This window comes from Sinohyriopsis cumingii, chromosome 2 (assembly GCF_028554795.1).
Source record: "Sinohyriopsis cumingii isolate HCF-2022 chromosome 2, ASM2855479v2, whole genome shotgun sequence".
In the NCBI taxonomy this organism is placed as follows: Eukaryota; Metazoa; Mollusca; class Bivalvia; order Unionida; family Unionidae; genus Sinohyriopsis; species Sinohyriopsis cumingii.
Genome location: NC_142962.1, coordinates 58,241,518 through 58,262,150, shown reverse-complemented (window position 1 = coordinate 58,262,150; position 20,633 = coordinate 58,241,518). Strand labels below are relative to the sequence as shown.

Below are 20,633 nucleotides of genomic sequence, written 5' to 3'. Positions count from 1 at the left end.
TAAATTGGTCTTTGGTTTCCAACAACAATCAAAGCCAGTTGCCGCAATTGTTTAGACCTTGATATTGGCTTTAGCTACCGATACTAGTTACCATATTGCCGGTACCCCATTGTTCTTTATCATTAATCCGCATCAATTACGCTACCCTTTTTTAATATCAATGGGATTAAGTACAACAGGAAATGATGCCCACTCCCTTCTCTAGATGTAAATAATGAATTTAGCCATGGGCGTTGTTTTCATTGCTACAGTACGGGCACATTTTAATGAGTTCGGTATATTTTGATCAATCTTTTCAGTCATAATCATTCATATAAATATCCCCATACAAATCATACAACTTATCTCACAATGCCTCCCGTCAAATCACACAAGTCTTACACAGCGGCTTTTAAGCTGGAAGTTTTAAAGTTCGCTGAAGAGAAAGGTGGGAATATGGCTGCTCACAGGAAATATGGTGTAAGTGAAAAATGTGTCCGGGATTGGCGTAAAGCTAAGGTTGCATTATGCGCTACAAAAAAAACAAAGAAAGCAAATTGTGGCTGCAAAGCAAGATGGATTAATATTGAGGATAAATTAGAAGAATATGTTTTGACACAACGTACCGCGTGTCGTGGAATGAACTCTGTTGATCTCAGACTCAAGGCAAAGGAAATTGCAACTGAATTAGGAATTGAAAGTTTTAGTGGAAGTGTGTCATGGTGTTACAGGTTCATGCAAAGAAGGGGACTTAGTATAAGACAACGCACTACTATGGCACAGAAACTACCAGTAGACTTTCTGGAAAAATTGAACAATTTCCGTGAGTATGTCCAAGACAAGATTAAGACTGACAATTTTGAAATGTCTAACGTGATAAACATGGACGAAGTGCCGTTAACATTTGACATTCCAATGAACAGAACAGTTGAGATTAAAGGATCTAAGACTGTTACTATTAGGACAACAGGTCATGAGAAGTCAAACTTCACTGTAGTTCTCTCCTGTAGTGCCGATGGCGGAAAGTTGCCCCAATGCTGATTTTTAAAAGAAAAACTATGCCAAAGGAGAAATTCCCCAGTGGAATAATGATTGAAGTAAATCCAAAAGGATGGATGGACAATACCATGATGGGGAAGTGGTTAGATAAATGTTTCGCACATCGAGTTGGTGGATTTTTCCAAACTAAGAAGTCTCTCCTCATTATGGATTCTATGCGTGCACACATTAGTGCCAAGACAAAGTTGAAGATTAAAACCAAGAACACATCGTTAGGCATCATCCCAGGTGGTATGACAAAGTTATTACAACCACTAGACATTTCCGTTAATCGATGTTTCAAGGCTGAGCTTCGGAAGTTGTGGGAACATTGGATGACGGCAGGCGACCACAGCTTCACAAACACAGGATGTATGCGGCGCGCTACATATTGCCAGGTTGCGCATTGGGTTAAGGATGCATGGGACAGGGTTCCTGAATTGGCTATTGTGAATGGCTTTGCTAAAGCAGAAATTGTGAGCAGGATAGAGAAGCCAGATGAGGATGATGAGCCAGATGAGGATGATGAGATGGAGACAGACGATAATGAGAACATTTCTAATGATATGAGCCCTGATATAGCTGCCATTTTTCATTCCGATACGGAAGACGAAGACTTCGAGGGATTTTCAGATATTGGAGATGATTAATTTTATTTTCTTACTAATATGTATTATAAAACTGTACATTTGTGTAAATTTGATACTGCATTTCACAGATATGTTAAAGTATAATAAAAAGTATTTTTATTTATTTTTTGTTTGCAACTTTTGTTTTCTGTCTCCTCATTTTCTTCACATTTCTGATTTCCCTATGAATTGCCTTATTTCCCTATTGTTAGCCTCACTGAGTTTATCTCATCTGTTGAATGTTGCACTCAAGACTGGTTTCAACTGGAAGGAATAATCATAGCATGCACAGCCACGTAGCTCTTGTTGCTGTTGTTGTTTTGGGGCTTAATGCCATTTTTCAGCACACGATAGGCTATACATGGCAGCCAGTATTAATGGTGGAGGAAGAACCCGGGAAAAACCTGGAAAGAACCACCGACCCACGAGAAGGCTCTTGTTGCAATGGATATCATAATTAAAACAAATATGGTTTAAACTAAACTAAAATCAGATATATTGTGAGCGCGCACGTGCTTGTGTGTGTGCGCACGAGAGAGAGAGAGAGAGAGAGAGTGAGAGATGAAAAAAATTGTCCATGTACAAGATCGTTCTTTTATTCAGGGCGGTTTTTATTTGTAGCTTTTGCAAAGAGAAAAAAGACGGTATTTTGAGTTACCTGACGATTGTGATAATCCTCATGTATTACGAGCCTACTATATTCCATTATCAATAAACACCTCTAAATCAACAATTCATTCTTGTTTTAATTACGATGTACATTGTCACAACAACCACATGGCTATGCAGTGTTATTTACACGGTAATTAAACATGCTTAGCGCTTTGGCTATAACTGAAACCAGATTGAGGGCAAGAATCGACAGAATAGGTCAAATCAGTGAGGCTGCCAGTAGGGAAATTAGGCTTTCTTTAGGGAAATGAAAATCTGTCAACATTTTATTGAAGTCATTGTCCATACAAAATTTGTTATAAGGACAAGAGATCATACCCATCACTTTGTATTCGAACTCGCCGATAAAGATAATAGTGGGGTATATCACTGAATAGATTAGTAATAAAATGTTAATTATATCCAAGTCCAAACAGAACAAACACTTAAAAAATAGTATACCGGTATGTATATATATATATATACGAATCGATTTAACGGAGTCTGTGACTTTCAAACTTACGATAGAAAATGACAAGTTTGTATAAGTTACGTTCGTAACTACAGTTAATAAAATGAACTACAACATGGATGTGCTTTCAATTATAATAAAACAAGCATGGACTGTTTATTCAGCTGTTTCAATTGATAACAAAATTTAGCATTTCAGAAGTAAAATCACAAGCATGTTAGCATCGGTAATGCAATTTCACGATTGCCAGTAATATGGAATATCATACAACGATATCATCAATATTCATGCAACCGGAAGTTACTAGTATAAAATACAAAGCCAAGTTATTGACCTGGCCTCGTCTTATACTCCGAATCGACTTATATATGGACAAAGGATGGAAAATTTACAAAATTGGTCAATTCGACTTATACTCCGCATCGACTTGTAGGCCGGAAAATACGGTATTTTGTAATCTATCAAAACATGAATACCATTAGACATGTGTAGCATATACAAGGGTTTCTGGTGACTTGGTACATTTGCATGGATGGATGAACTATGACAAAATCCCTCTGTAGCATACAAGCAAAATTTTAATAATAAATAAAAAATAAGACATGAATCAATTTTACCCAAGTGTTCCACATGAGCTACAAGATGGAGACCAATAGTTATTTGCAGTCCCATGTGTACCAAAAGTGTGAAGCACCTGTAAAATAGTTCTATCAAATCAGATTAGATAATCAACAGATGAAAGCAACAACATTGGGCATGTAACATTTTCAATCAAATCAGATCAGATAATCAAGAGATGAGAGTGACAACACTGGGCATGTAAAGATTTCTATCAACTCAGATCAGATAATCAAGAGATGAGAGTGACAAACACTGGGCATGTAACATTTTCTATCAAATCAGATCAGATAATCAAGAGACGAGAGTGACATCACTGGGCATGTAAAGATTTATACTATAACTTTAGATTAAGAATCCAAGGCAATGAACTGACATTTTCTTTTTGCTTTCAATCTTTTCTGGTAACTCTTCACCACACTGAAAACTTGTGATGACAATTCTCAGTAATGACCTATGACCTAGAAAGGTGCAAAAACATAGATACCTTCCAAAATAAAATTGTTGGGATTTTTTGTATATTTTTGGGGAGAGGGTTGGGGAATAAGGTGCATGTACAAGCAGCAGAAAATTATCCCAAAAGTCTGATTTGGTTGATGAATCAAGCTACACAAGTTACCACTGATGGACATGGGTAGATTTTAGTAAAAACCCATATTTTAATCCCAAGGAAAATGGACATAAAAAGGCATTATGAAAATGTAAAGAAAAGTGAAAACGAAAGAAATGGGAATTGTGTGACTTCAATTTTTGTCCAAAACTTGTTTTACAATATGAACAGATCAGAGGAGGATTCCATTATTCCTACCCATAATGCACACAGCTGTTTCCCGATCTCTGTCAAAACTTGGCACAACCTCTTCAAAAACAAGTAGTAGTATTCATCTTTGGATTCCTTCTCCGCAGCTCTACGTAAATAAATGAAATTATATAAAACCAAAAGAAATCCTTAAAAAATATTCCCTCTAAAATATGATCCTTACATGGACAATATAAGCAATCATCAATAGATTTTCACTGCATACCATATATAACCACTTGTAAGTCGAGTTCAACTGCAGACTGCACAGAAACAGATCGACTCAACTGCAGTTGGACTCAACTTATATGCATATAATGTAAATAACCGAACTTTAGCAAATTTACCAAACAAAGTCAAGTAAACTTTAGTACTCCTATAGATGACAAGATCTCCACAGGCATCAACTTGAGTTAAATCATGCTAAGAAATTAAATCTACTAAATAATATAAAGATAAACAAAGAATAATATACAAATAAGTATAAAAAACATACAGACACTTTACATGCTTAACGTAAAAATGCATGAAAAAAGTTATCATAAATCCTGGTAAGGTACTAAATGTATATGGGTTAACATCTAATAAAATCATTGTGGAGCAATAGTCTCGTGCACCATATTCACCCACTGTATTAAATCAACAATCTTTTCCATAAATTTATCAGTGAAACAAACTTTTAGAGTAAAAAATATTTCTTTGAAAATACGTAACCAATCATAAACTGTTAGGAGTTCTTCTACTATCTAACAAATCCAGGCCTCCCAAGCAAAAAAATACATTAACAGTTTTTGACTTCCTTTAAAATTAAAAGTGCTACATTGAAACCTGCAAACCAAAAAGGAAGTCAGATGAGAGTGGTTTTAATACCCTAACCTCAAAATGACCCTGTCTTTGGTCTCCGGTGTGAGCAGCAACTTCAAGTCTCGTAAGTGCTAACTGATGATATCCAAGTTGTCGGAAGGAACCAGACTGTCCCTTCCTGATGGCATTTCCAGCCATCATCAAAAGCCATTTGCAATGGCTTTCATCTCCAGAAGCCTGATGTACATGCAATGCTCCTAACTGGAACAAACCCCTTTTATTTCTTCAAGGGCATGAGATGGACACCAAGGCCAGATGTATTGGCATCAGTGCAAGCTATGATTTCTAATGGCTGATTTTGAAATAGCATGCCCACTGTAAACCATGAGAGGTATTACCGTTTTACTGAGATGGAGTTATATGTAATCTGAATCTTTGATTGTTTAATCTAGTTTGCATAGGTCTCATGAATAAGTATTTAATTTAGTTTGCATAGGTCTCATGAATAAGTATTTAATCTAGTTTGCATAGGTCTCATGAATAAGTATCTAGTTTGCATAGGTCTCATGAATAAGTATCTAGTTTGCATAGGTCTCATGAATAAGTATTTAATCTAGTTTGCACAGGTCTCATGAATAAGTATCTAGTTTGCATAGGTCTCATGAATAAGTATCTAGTTTGCATAGGTCTCATGAATAAGTATTTAATCTAGTTTGCACAGGTTTCATGAATAAGTATCTAGTTTGCATAGGTCTCATGAATAAGTATCTAGTTTGCATAGGTCTCATGAATAAGTATCTAGTTTGCATAGGTCTCACGAATAAGTATCTAGTTTGCATAGGTCTCATGAATAAGTAGCCCAAAAATGATCAGCAACCACAGAGAGTCTTGACCTGATGATTCGATGTCATGTATATACAGGTAGTCCTAAAGTACAAAGCATCTCCATCCATAACTCTGGTGAACATCCAAGGACCAATGTTCAAACAAAATACATGACGTCCCTGTAAGCAAACCTCACAAACTTCATGTATGCCTTGTGAATTTAAATATGCAAGAATATATCTTGGATATCCAGCTGATTGTGACTGCAAAGTCTCCCTCCTTGACAGCAACATAGATAGATCTTGGGGCTTCCATCCTGAAATTGGGTGCCTGTGTGTGCTGAGAGAACTTAAGTCAATCACTGGTTTTAGCTCTCCACTGGACTTTAGGACAAAGAAAAGTCAGGAGTAAAATTCCAGTGGATTTATGTTGTAATTAATTCTACTGATAGTTTTCTGGAGGGAAGAGTTTTTTTCTTTCTGCAGGTGCACCTTGGAGAACATCTGTAGAAAAAGGTCCCTTAATACTGAGAGAGAGTCGAGGAACATGAATATGTAGGCCCTTCAAAACAGATTGTAAACCCACAGGTCCTCAAGACATATGCTTTCCTGCTCCAAGGTGATAGCCAATTTTAAAGCAAATTATTTCTTCTCTGAGAGTAATTACCCTATCACCTTAACATCAGGGATATAAGCATGCCCCATTAAAACTATTTGGTGCTGTTTCTGCTGTGCATCTGTGACAAAACCGGGATTGGAAGCAACATGGCCTGATGTCAGACACTACTGAATTCTTGGGTCCAGGTTTAGGTTATGTTGGTAAATCAGATCACTGCAGTATTGATGCTGGAGTTGAGAGGGAGTCAGGCCAAGGCAACAAAGATTACTGGGCCAACATTTTCATTTTCAATATGTCATCATAGAGTGAATACAACATCATGAAATTCACAATCAGGGCTGATCAATTATGCATCCTTTTTGGAATGTTTTCTAGTTCTCTAGTTCTTTCTATCTCCCTCTTTAAGTATCGTTCTCGACCAGTTTTTTGTTCTCACCCTGGCCAAGGACAATCAAATCTTAATTGATAGCAATCACTGCTTACCTGTCCTCCAATCAAAGAGTACACATTTCACAGGTGCAGTTTGATTGTTACCTCATTCAGGTAATGTAGGTGGAGTGAGTATACATTGACAGCTAAAACTGCTTGCACACCACACATCTAATACTGCTTATTGTCACATATAATTCAAGAAAACAAAACAATGGCACAGAAAAGCAAAATCAATAAAGCATCATGCAAACCTTACAGTTAAGTAGGCAAAATAAAAATAAATTAAATGCAAGAGCGAATTACTTAATAGATTTTAATTCTGTAAATAAATGATCATTAAGCTGAAATAATGTGTGATAAGGTCAAGTATTTGGATGGATCAGAATGACCATTAGAATGGAGAGTTAGGATGGTGCCATATTCCTTACTGCACAACGAAATAAGCAAACAAAATGTAAAATAATCATGTACAATGTAGATAGATTGAAATTTAGTGATAAAATAGATGGGAATAGTATATACTTCATTATGATGAGAAAACACAGAGTAAAATTCAAAGACAGAATATACAGTGTATACTTCCTTAAGATGAGAAAATAGACTGAAATTCATTGACAGAAAAATAGTGTATACTTTCTTATGATGAGAAAACTGAAATTCTGTGACAGAACAGATGGTGTGTACTTTCTTTTGATGAGAAAACAGTGAAATTCAATGACAGAACAGATGGTGTGTACTTTCTTATGATGAGAAACAGAGTGAAATTCAATCACAGAACAGATGGTGTGTACTTTCTTATGATGAGAAAACAGACTGAAATTCATTGACAGAAAAATAGTGTATACTTTCTTATGATGAGAAAACAGTGAAATTCTGTGACAGAACAGATGGTGAGTACTTCCTTTTGATGAGAAAAACAGAGTGAAATTCAATGACAGAATTAACGGTGAATACTTCCTAATCATCAGAAAACACAGAATGAAATTCAATGATGGAATAGAAGGTTTATATTTTTTTATGATGAGAAAACTCCCAGCAGAACCCAGACTTGAAATTTGTTATGTATAAGCATGCTGTCAAGATGCCAGTGGAAGTAATAACTGGTGAATGCTAGGATTTGGCACCATAAGAAGACCAAAACTGTCTGACGTCTGTCTTGATAAATAGACAACATTTTAGCATTTTCAGTACTGAATCAAGTCAAGAGACACAGATGATATCTTTTCACTAGTGAAGGCTGGAGTTGTAAGAAGTGGAACCACTCCCACCATATGATGATGGGTAATTTTTTTAAGGAAATGGAAACTCTTTAGATTTTAGTGTGTCATCATGTTCACTTAAAATGCTAATTACAATTTCCATACTTTACATTTTCTGATGTTGTATGCTGATAGTAAGAACAACATTATACTGCTGTCACCCTAGGATTCCTAATGATTTTAGTTTTGGTACTGTATACACCAATCTGCAACATCCAGATCTACCATAACATATGCAACAGTTTTTCCTCTGACAAGGAGACATTTTCTGGTTTTAAATAAAGCAGTTTTTAGTGTGTGTGTGTGTGTGTGTGTGCGTGCATGCATGAGATATAATTTTTAATGAATAAAGATAAAACTTCCTTTTAGGCCTTGCAGTCATGTGTTATAATAATGGCACTATATCATATGCATTAAAACTGCATGACTACATGTAACGCTAGATACATTAACACTGAACACTAAATTGCACGTCTGCAAGGTAGAATATTGCCAAGTGTTGCTGGTAAAATGCTTTTTGTGACTAAATAATCAATAAAAGCAGCTCGTTGTTCAAATATGGTAAGTCACTTAGTAATCACTTGATTACAGCAGTTGTTCTGGAAATCATGCACGCACATGACCAGACTGAGGTCAGTTAATATTAATCAATGTTATGTGTCTTGTTATGCACACAGCAAAACGACTACACAATTTCCACTGCAAAAACAAATTATGGAGAGGATTATTAAATTCTGAGTGTATTCATGGAATTGTGCATTCTTGCAAAAATACTGAATACATTGCAAAACTTGTGTCTACGCTGTTCCCACAGTGAAGAGAGTAGCCTCAGATTTGACAAGGCATTATGTAACAGAAGATCTAACCAAATGTTTTGCACAGTCATCTGCCCAGTATGGATGTATACAGACAAAACATATTAAATATTCCAATACAGAGCTAGTGATAAAGAGAAAACTAGCATTATGATTTGAAGAATCATTTTGACTACTTACACTGCAGCATTCCATATAAGACACATGGCATCTTCACTAAACAGAATGAGAATAGGTTTTCTATCCTCCAACTTGCCCTACAGAAATGAAATACACATCATTATTCTATATTACAGTAAGATTGTAAAATATATTAGTGGGAGAAAAATTATATTGCCACAGTGGTGATACACTTTTGGAACTTCTTTCTTCCCAATTAGAAAATATATCGGCACTTAATATGTTATTCAAAACTTTAATTCTATATTTAGGGCTATTTCATCTCTCTTCATCTGCTCCTTCTCTCCCTCCATCCCTTCCTCTCTCTCCCAACAGATCAGTTTGTATAGCTCTTAAAATGTGTCAACTGAATACCCTCTAGTGTACACTTATGCAATTAATCAGATGCCTTCAGAAATGCCTAAAAACAAGCATTAACATTTTTATAATTAGTTTTCTACAGAAATCATGGAAACTGTCAGTGACTGAACTTACACAAGCTGTTGCTATGTGTCATCCAAACAGTATTCCTTCTATACCTGTAATATTTTATGACACATGGTACATATTTTGTGTTTAAAAAATTGTGATAGTACTACAATTTTTAAAGTAGCAATTTTAACTTTTGCATTACAATAGTGTTAGAAACCAATGGATAAATTGGGTGTTGAGCAGTGTTGATTACAAACTGAAATTAACTGACAATCAAAATACATCTGCTACTAAGCTAGAGTGCCAAATGGATCATTTAGTATCAAAGTTGGTGGAACTGAGGTGGCTTGAGTTCTTTCATATGCAAGCTACTGACATTTTTCTTATAAAAAGTAATTACAAGTTTGCATAAATATCTGTTGAGGGTTTACATTGGCATGACACTGCATTAATATAGCAGCACAGTCTGGTGATTTGGAGCAAGCGAAAATCAAATAATTTGGACTTCTTTGTCTCTTACCTTCTTAGATATCTGACTCACAATGATGTGTTAAAGTTCAAAATAGGGAATCTTTCTCCACATCAAAATGATGCCTAACTTACTGAAAAGTTTCACAGTATATGAGAACATCTTTCAGAAATCAAAGACTTGTTGTGAAAAAGAAATTATTTAGTAGACTATGTTTTTCTCTACTTATCCAATCACATCAACATTAGTAAGTTACCATATACACTCAAAAATAAGCCTGTTCACGTATAAACCAACCACCCAAACTGAACAGGTATAAACATTGAAAAGTACATGACCCGCGTATGAGCCAACTTACAACTCTGAGGCATCTCAAGATGCATGAGGCAAGTTCTAAATGCATTTATTTAGGCAAACTTGTATTTTAAAAAATTACAAGCATACTTATCTCAAGGTTGGCATGCAGGATTTTTAAAAAGAAATGGTATAAACTTGTTTGAAAAGTAATTTAATTTTCTGTTTTCTTATTGTTTCTGTCTAATTTAGGTTTGTGTATAATTTGATAGAATGATGACGAATTTAGCAATCATGAGTTTCTGTAACACAACCTCTCCCTTTTGACTCAATTATTGTTTGTATATGCATTATTGCATTGGACATTTTATATCAGTGCACCAGTAATTATGTTTTTACCTTGCTTTGAAACCGTAAATACCTAAATTCATTATAATGTAATCCCAGTATGACAACACAAAGAACAAACAATATGGTTCGATTCAATGCTCTCAATTAGGCTACTGAACATATTTGCATAATGGGGCCACCGCATGTACATTGTAGGTTTGATTACTTGATGAATTAAGTACATCCTTTTAGAGTCGAATCATGGGCACTATTGCGCTCAACTTTTATGATATCTCCAAAATACATTAATAAAGTTTCGGAAATAATGCTTCAAAAATTATGCTAATACCATAAAAGCTGAGTTGTTGTTTGCTTTGATGTAAGCGACCTTACACCATACCCGTCAACTTTCATGCCAAGAGGGAAAAACAATTCCTGATTTTTGGGGTCTCTCCAAGCCTACCTCCTGATTTCATAACATCTTCCAATTTGTGCAGAAAACTCCCGATTATTACATTAGGTCTTCGATTTTCATTTCTTCTAAACAAGAAAAGTACTACATATTCTGTTTTATCACCTGTGAATTATTGTTGTGACAAAATAATTATTTTAGTATAAAGAATTCGCTTCTTCACTAAATAGAACGTTAAGTTTAAACATTATTCATGTAAATTAATGATTTTTTTACCTCTACAATAATAATAAAAATATATAAAAACCAGAACAAAAAAATAAACCAAAGCAATAACATTGTCCACAATTAATTTCAATCCCAAGAATGATCACTACAAATGCTTTAACTCTATATGCTATAGCTCCATTCCCATGAAAGAAGCTTACACGAGTGAACACTGGCATATTTGTACGGTATATACCAATGTTAAACTGGTATAGTTACCAGTCAAAATTCATTCTTATCACAAGCCAGTTTCAGGGTTTTAATGATTAACTGGCCTATACTTTCAAAAGACACTCACAGGGTATGCACTGTGGTTGAGGTTCACCCATCAATACCATTGTATGAATCAAGTACGTGTCCAATATGCAATCAGTACAATACCACCTCATCCCTCCAAATAGTTCTATATGAAGGATGCTAATCTCCAATGATGGGTTTGATGTTCTGCAACTTGTTTGTGGAGTTTTCATTCCATATATTTTCCAAGTATAAAGAACATACTGATTTGTATAATATTCACAGTCATTGTATGGTCTCATCCATTTGGAAATGGGTGATCATACTCAATTTCGTTTCTTATAATGGTCCCATATTATGTGGAGGCTGATGTAGATGGGTGGTAATTCAAGCCCCTTGTCCCTGTTTAGTCACACGATCAACATTAGTTGCTGATGAAGACAGTGTGATACTGCTTCTAAATAAGGACAAATATGGGTGTCTATGGGGTGATGGCATGGAGGGGGGAAATACACAATCAAAATTGTCAGAATTTGTGATGGTGAGCTGCTGCGTTTGCTGCAATTTACCTGTCAAGATGCCAGAAATGTCGACTAAACTGATCCGTGGAGAATATTGCTCCTGTACTATCTAGGACCTAGATGAGCAATATAAACCTCATGGAACAACCAATATTTTACACTCAAAAAGGTAAAGGTGTTAAAAAAAGAACAATTTAAGATTAGACAATAAGACCATAATTTTAACACATCTGCATATGTTAAACTTCATTTGCTTCATCAAATGTTAAAATGCAATCGTAAAATCCAAGATGTACTGTTAGAAACTCCAAGAGTCATTTGATATGATGAATCTCTGTCATGTGGTGCCATTGCGAATTACATAATCGCATATTTTTCGTGAAAATGTGTTTGAATGGAAATAATATTTTGCGTAAGATTATGGCTATTAATGGTGATTATGGTGTTTGAAAATTTTTAAATTCCACAAATGCATCCCCCATAAATCTCAATTCACAACAGTTAAACCATCACTTATATTCTCAAATCCTCAAATAAAAGATTATTATGCAATAATTCTTAGTATTACTTACCTTCCTACTGACAATTATAAGTAGACATTCAGCTGCCTGCAGCTGTAACGATGGGTTGCTGAGCAACAAACACAGCATCTGAAGCAGTACATTGTCTTTCATCAGAATGTGCGACATGTTTACCCAGTCCAGATAACCACCCATTGTGGTCAATATGGCTTCACTGACCCTCGTATGTACCTGACTCAATATTTTATCTGAATTTTCTTCTTTCTTCAACTGAAATTATTATTACGGAAACAGTTATTAATTTTGCTGTCTTTATAAGATCGCAAAAAATAGAACATAATTTAAAGGGAATGTTGATGTTACACTAATATTGGCTTATTTTTTAAAAATAAAATGCAATGGTAATGTATTTGATTAACTAGCTTTGTTTTCAAACATTTATCATAATTAATAACTGTTCATCATAGAACAGTGTGCTGTGTCATAAAATATTGTTACTAAAATTATGACATGTTGAGATGATGGATGGTTAGTTCCTATTGGCACTTTTAACACCTTACTGGCCACATAAGGTTAAAGAAATGGGCCTTTCTGATCAACATACAGAAACAGCTGACACAAGCTTTGGTAAGTATCACAACTCATGGATTCTACAGTTCCCATTATCTAGCCACTTACCCACCACTTCTTCCAATACACAGTGATGCAACACAGTGCAACATAATGTAAATAATAATATTGACTAATCTGAAGTCTCTATGATAATGTGATTAATAAAATCTCACCCTCACAAGACACGATGAACCTTGCTGAATAATACTGTCAAGTTATTTTACAGTGAAGTATTCATTATGGTTATTTTACTGAATGAGTACAAGATGTTTTGAAAAACATCTAATGGATATGACCCTTCAAACAATGCTGGATTTCAACTTGTACAATAAAAATTCATCAAATAAACTTCAATGAAGAATATCTACATGTGAATTTAGTTCAGAAATTAATAATTTGTTTTGTGCAAAGGAACATATCGTTTTTATGATGAACAGTTATGAATTAGCCATCTCAGCTATTGTAGAGAACTGACCACTACAGTGGGTTTTTCCTTAGCCAGAAATAGGCCCAAGGGACAAGTGATATTCCAATGTTAATGCCATAAATGTTGCTAATCCAACAGAAAACTACTGCAGCATAATAACATAGCTACTCACAAATTTTTGTGCCTTGTCTGTGTGTTCCTGTAATAATGTGATGAACAAGCAAAAGATATCTGCCATATTAGCTGTTAGAGCCTGCATTATCTCTCTGCGTCTCTGTGTTGGAAGATTTTGGAAAATTACTACGTCTTCCACCAGTCGCAAATACACTTTGAGAACTAGTTCTGTCTGCACTTCCTGGAATCATACAACAAATCATTTTAATTAAACCTTAAGTAAATGAAATATTAGCACAAAATGAAGTATTAGACAACTATATATTAAAGTGTCCATTTTTACGCATTATGCAATTAATCTCAAAAAAGAAAAGAAAAATCAATCTCAGTAAAAATTTGTAAAATGCTCCTGTCTGAAGTTACATAATAGTCAAATGATTTGTGAAAAAGTTTGTGTGAATCTACGGGACATCATCAACCTGCAGTAAGTTTTGCTTGCCGACATGTCATTTTGAGACCATTTTTTAAGATATGTGACATATACATGTATGCAAGGTTTTTACTATCATTTATTTACAACTGTAGTTACTATTCCTATATTTACTTTCAATGTCAGAAAGATATGCTGTGTAAGATGTTAACAAAATTCAAATGAATGCATGAATAATAAGCGTATACACAGTAAACCTGTCATGAGCGACCTCTGCTATGAGCGACCACCTGTCATTTCCGACCACAATCATAATGCACAGATCGATTTTACTATATAAACGCTGTTATGAACGACCACCTGCTGAACACGACCAGCGACCGCAATTTCTTGGCAAAATATGCATTTTGACACTGCTATGAACGACCGCATTGCCAAAAAAAATAAACACACTGACAGCACTGACCTTAACTTAATCCTTTGTAAACACTTGAGCTCGGGATAATGTAGTATGCAAACAAAGTGCACATTAAATAACACTACAGTTGAACAACCATCTATCGAGATAAACACCTCTAACCATCATTTAATCCTTCGTAACAAAGACTGCATAAATAGTAAAGATTGCTCCAAAATAGTAAAGATTGCTCTGTTTAAAAAGAATCTGTCTTGCTACAGTACCAGTTTTGTGAAATTTATAACTCCAGCGTACGGTGTCATTTGTAAACTGCAGTAAACCAAACTAAAGTACATGTCAAAAACCGCCATTGTAGTGCCAAAGTCATGTGAATAGCCAGTAAGAGTGACATCAAAGGGAGTAATGATGGATATACGCAGTCAATTTAGAGGTTTGTATTTCTTCTTTATCTTTATGAAAACTCACAAAACGCCGGTAGTCCTTATGTCCCAGTGAGAAATCGTTTGAAAAGGCTTCAGTGTAGGTTTGAGTACATCGTTTGTCCTTCCAGTTAATCCATAATGCCTGGAGGGTGAATGAGCTCATTGTCTTTAATACTAGTAAGTGTGAATCATTTCCGGATTTTTTTAAAATTATTTTTTATTTCTTTTGTTAGTGTTTCACAAAGCCACCTAAGCGTCGGTAAAACGCAAGTTCAAAATGTAATCAAAGACAAGGAGTCCATTAGAAACGAATGGCAGAAAGGTGCACAAGCACAGAGGAAATATGCCATGGCACGACAGACAATTTACGGAGATCTGAACGAGCGAGTATGGGAGTGGTTTTGTGTTGCAAGGAGTAAAAACATACCAGTAAGTGGAAAGTTGATTCAGGAAAAGGCAATAATTGTCTCAGCAGAACTGAATTATGATGACTTTGCTGCATCAAACGGATGGCTGGAGAGCTTCAAAAATAGATACAATATCACAGCAAGTGTGCTCAGTGGAGAATCAGCTGATGTGAATTTACAGACAGTTGATGACTGGAAAAAAAGACTACCGACCATCACAGAAGGGTATGACCTATGTGATATTTTTAATGCTGATGAAACAGGACTCTTTTACAGAGACTTCCTGACAGGTCCCTAGTGGTGAAAGATGATGTTCGCAAAGGAGGGAAAAAAGCAAAGGAGAGGTTGACACTACTGTTAGCATGTAGTGCAACTGGAGAAAAACTGGGCCCATTAATTATAGGCAAATCGCGCAACCCAAGATGTTTTAGGTCATTTAATTTAAGATCTGTGGGTGTTGCCTATGAATCCAACAAAAAGGCTTGGATGACATCAGACATCTTTAGTAAATGGCTTGTAACTGTCAACAATAAAATGAAAAGGAAAAATCAGAACATTTTAATTATTGTAGACAACTGCAGTGCACACCCAGATTGTCAGTTTAGCAATGTAAAACTGGTCTTTCTGCCCCCAAATACAACATCTAAACTACAGCCTTGTGATGCAGGGATAATTCAGACTGTCAAAATTCATTATCGGAAGAAACTGCTGCGACACATTCTTTACAAAATGGATGAGTGCTCTACAGCAACTGAAATATCTAAGACTGTCACTGTTCTAGATGCCATTTTATGGATCAAGTCTGTGTGGGATGCTCTGTCTTCATACACCATTGAAAGGTGTTTTGCCAAGTGTGGCTTTTCTGTAAGTGTTGAAGCCATAATGCCAGAGAGTGAAGAGAGCGAAAAAGATGTGCATCCATCAATGGAACCTCTTCTCAATGGCATGACATTGGAAGAATATGCCAATATGGATCACAGTCTAGAAACTTCTAATGTATTCCCAGGGCCTGACTGGGAGAAGGATATTCTTCAGAGAGGTAAATCTGGTACTTCTCCAACTGCAGACAGTGATAGTGACAATGAGTCATCTGTTGGTGAAATTCTGCCTCAGGTTATTTTACATTCAACAGTCACAGAACATTTAAAAGAGATTAAAGAATATGCTTTACAACATGGTGATCCCAAAATTTTGCTTATTTGCTCAGAAATGGAGATACATGTTCAGACCAAACAGCTGAGTAAAACATGTCAACAAAGAAGTATAATGGATTTCTTAAAAAACAAGTGAATAAGTGTACAGAATAAGATATATACATCATATCTAACTGTTCATTTGTTGTATATATTAATGTGATGTTGAAATATAAATTTTATTATATGCATGCAATATTTAACAAGATTTATGAATAAAGGATATGATACATGTACATTGAGTATGGGTATTATTTATTTTTCAACAATGCTAACTATTGACCCTGAAAACCTGTCCATTTTCACACACCTCTTATGAGAGACCATCTGTCTTGAGAGACCGCTTTTGGTTGGCAGAAGGGGCGGTCTCTCATAACAGGTTTTACTGTATAAACATTGCTTTTCTTTTAATGGGTTTTAATGGCACTTTTAACATGTTATCATGCCAAAAGAATGGTAGTTAAGTACCTTTCCCAAGGATACATTTAACCATCACATGGTTATCAAACCCATAACCCTTGGATTACAAGCCTGACACTCCACCAACTGAGCTACTTTGTATTATACTAATACTGAACGATTGCTCTAAATTCATTCTTAACTTCAATAGCTATTATACTAATCTTGAACGATTGCACTAAATTCATTCTTAACTTCAATAGCTATTATACTAATATTGAACGATTGCTCTAAATTCATTCTTAACTTCAATAGCTATTATACTAATCTTGAACGATTGCTCTAAATTCATTCTTAACTTCAATAGCTATTATACTAATATTGAACGATTGCTCTAAATTCATTCTTAACTTCAATAGCCATTATACTAATATTGAACGATTGCTCTAAATTCATTCTTAACTTCAATAGCCATTATACTAATATTGAATGATTGCTCTAAATTCATTCTTAACTTCAATAGCCATTATAATAATATTGAACGATTGCTCTAAATTCATTCTTAACTTCAATAGCCATTATACTAATATTGAACGATTGCTCTAAATTCATTCTTAACTTCAATAGCTCAAAATGCAAAGTTTGATCTTCAAAGTTAACAAGTATTCAGAATAATATTCAAATAGAAATCAGTGAAAATTCACTTCTTTCAGCTTACAGAGAACAACAGTGTGAAACTTAATCTTAAATTTTTCATACAGGTACCATAATCAGCTGTTTTAAACAGTTGTTGTTGTTGTTGGGTTTAATGCCATTTTTCAGCACATGATAGGCTTTACATGGCAGCCAGTATTAATGGTGGAGGAAGAACCCGGGAAACCCCAGAAAGAACCACCGACCCACGAGAAGCTACTGGCAAGCTTTCTCACATACCCACATTGGCTGAATCTGAGACTCGAACAAGTGCAGACAGAGGTGAGATGGCAGTGATCCGTAATGGTGAGAGCTTTAAACCACTCTGCCACTCGAGGCCCCCGTTTTAAACAGATAACTTATGACAATTTTTTCCCACTTTGTTTAGTACTGCCTAACACAGATTTCTGAGTACATTTCAATTTCCAACATGAATTTGAGAGCTGAACTTGCAGGCAAACATACCAGTAGTCTTGATATATATTATGAGCAGACTTCAATTTAAATCAAAACTAGCACAAGACAAATCATATAATTACATTATTTACAACAGTACAAAGATGCTACTAAATTTAGGACAATAAAAAGATGATACCAAATTATGAGAGCAGTGAGTTAACATATCATGGATGTTGGAAAGTTTGAATACTTTAAGATAATTAAAAGTAAAGTACAGATCATAACAAATGCTACGAGCAAATTATTATAACTACATACAGTCACCATATTTACCAGAGCAACACAACAAGCAGTGTTTTTATGCTCAGTCCTTCAGTACTTAAAATTACATTTATGTGTCCATTATGTATTTGGTTATTATTTATTTATTTTCCTTGAAAACATCAACTCATATGTAATATACACTTACCCCTTGTAAACAAAGATTATAGAAATCAGAGAGGAGAGTTGGCCAAAGCTGAGGCCACTCATGTTTAATTATCTCAACCATGACTCGTGATACTGCATCCTTAATATGCATGGGTTCCTCCAGTACACTGCCTGTCCCCTACATAAACAAATAAAACATTTAAATATATGCAAGATTCATTTGTGAAAAGAATTAGAATTTTGTTTATAAACTGCAGCCTTAGTGAGCAGAGAGGAGATCAAATCTTGGATCAATTCAATTAAATGGCACAAGAAGTTTATCTGGTTATCTACCTATGTATACTGACAGGCTTACCAACTTTCATTTGCCTTGGGCATGCAGTTTCTAAATTTGTTGACAAGTTATGTCAATATAAAAGGTAATTTTAAAGGAAAAATTCAATCATATTATGCTCATGTTTATATAAATGTAGCCAGGGAGTAAAAATAATTTCAATTATGTAATACTTATGTGCTACTACTGCATTGCTTCTCCTTTTCCATGACTCCCAGTTCTCAGTCCAAGCTATTTATTCCCTCCTCCGATTAGTATTGGAATGCCAAAATTGAAAATGGCATGATCCCAGTCTTACTTCTTAGTCATAATCTACATAAGAATTACCTTCCTCTTTTGACTTTGACCTAGCCATCAAGACATCAGAGTGGCTTGGGAGAAGGGAATCTTTGCAATAATAGCAGGTAAGTATTACATAATTAAAATTAGCTTTACACACCCAAAAGTACAATGCTGAAGTTACCAGTTACAAGTAGACTGACAACTCAACAAATCTGGTATAGAAAACAACTGCACTTACCCTTGTGGTAGGAGTGTTCACTACTGTACTCTGGTAGAAGGTACCACATATTGTGCTGTTACCATAGGACCCCCCCCTACACACACACACACACACACAAAATATGCCTTCATTCTCCTTAGTCAAAGACTAAAGGTGAAAGAAGGTTGTGTGACTGCCAGAAGGCTGTTGTTGTAACATCATTCAAAGAAGAGTGATTAAAATTCCCTCAAGATGTAGTAATAGACCTAACTTCACGGGCTTTAATTCTAATGATGGACTTACAAGTTCTCTTTATATCTGCTGATATATCAGAGGAACCCTTTAAAAGAAGAAATAGGCAATTCCAACCGTTCTGTCTCCCTTTAAAGGAAGACAAATAAAACTATAAAGCTCTGACTGGACCAAGAATTCTATCTAAATCATTACCAATACAGATATCGCTGAGACTGGTTATCTCAATACAAAGTGAAGCTACTGAAGGTGGCTGATACTTAGCCAGACACCAAGGTTGGCAAAGAAGAGAAACTGAATCATCATTACCTTTGAGCCATAAACACCCATTTTCCATTGACAAAACATGAAGCTCACCCATGATTGTTGACAATAAAATGACCCAGAAAAGATTCTTATGAAATTTTTTATCAATTACAGCTTCACTCAAAGGTACAAATGGGGTTTTGACATAACAAAAGAATCCATATAGACAGCAAGCAAGATATCAGTCTCTGCATACCTGATGAGATCAGAATGATAAGGGTCTGACCAAGTGGAGGAACCCTTTTGAGAATATTTGGTGTGTTTGAAATGACTGCCCAACATCCCCCTAATAGTGGACACAAAATATTCTCTTTCCTCAGAAAGGAAAAGAAAAAAGGCTTCATCTGCATTTAATGTGGGACAGCTAGGATCAACTTGTTTGCTAACAACAATTACATAGGATTTTCCACTCTGCAATACAAACCAAGGAAGCAAATTTGCCTTCTAGCCTGGATGATGCATTTGGCAACCTTTCTCAAAAAATGAGTCAGAGAGAACCCCTGTGCCTCAACAGCATGGCCATTGGGGTGGGGGAAAGCTTGCCCTCCTCTGTGGCAATCACTTGGGCTTATTGACCAGGAGGTCGCTTAAAACTGACCACTGGTGCCAGGGGAGAGGGGCTACCAGGATGCAACAAGAAGTGGAGATCTGCCTTGGTGTAATACAAAAAAAAATGCACAAAATAAAACAAAAACAGAACTCAAACAGGGTAAACAATACTTATCACATCTTTACT

The 20,633-nt window shown here is 35.4% G+C and overlaps 1 protein-coding gene across 1 annotated transcript in view; it reads right to left on the bottom strand.

Annotated features, from left to right (window-relative positions):
• The window catches only part of LOC149804946 (exportin-5-like), a 119,081-nt gene that overhangs the window by 83,797 nt on the left and 14,651 nt on the right, over window positions 1-20,633 (bottom strand). The window contains exons 4-8 of the mRNA XM_089946115.1: window positions 18,565-18,702; window positions 13,793-13,975; window positions 12,633-12,851; window positions 9,120-9,196; window positions 4,196-4,295 (exon numbers count right to left, since the gene is read on the bottom strand). Of these exons, the coding sequence (XP_089802241.1) occupies window positions 4,196-4,295; window positions 9,120-9,196; window positions 12,633-12,851; window positions 13,793-13,975; window positions 18,565-18,702 (717 nt within the window). The remainder of the gene's footprint in view (window positions 1-4,195; window positions 4,296-9,119; window positions 9,197-12,632; window positions 12,852-13,792; window positions 13,976-18,564; window positions 18,703-20,633) is intronic.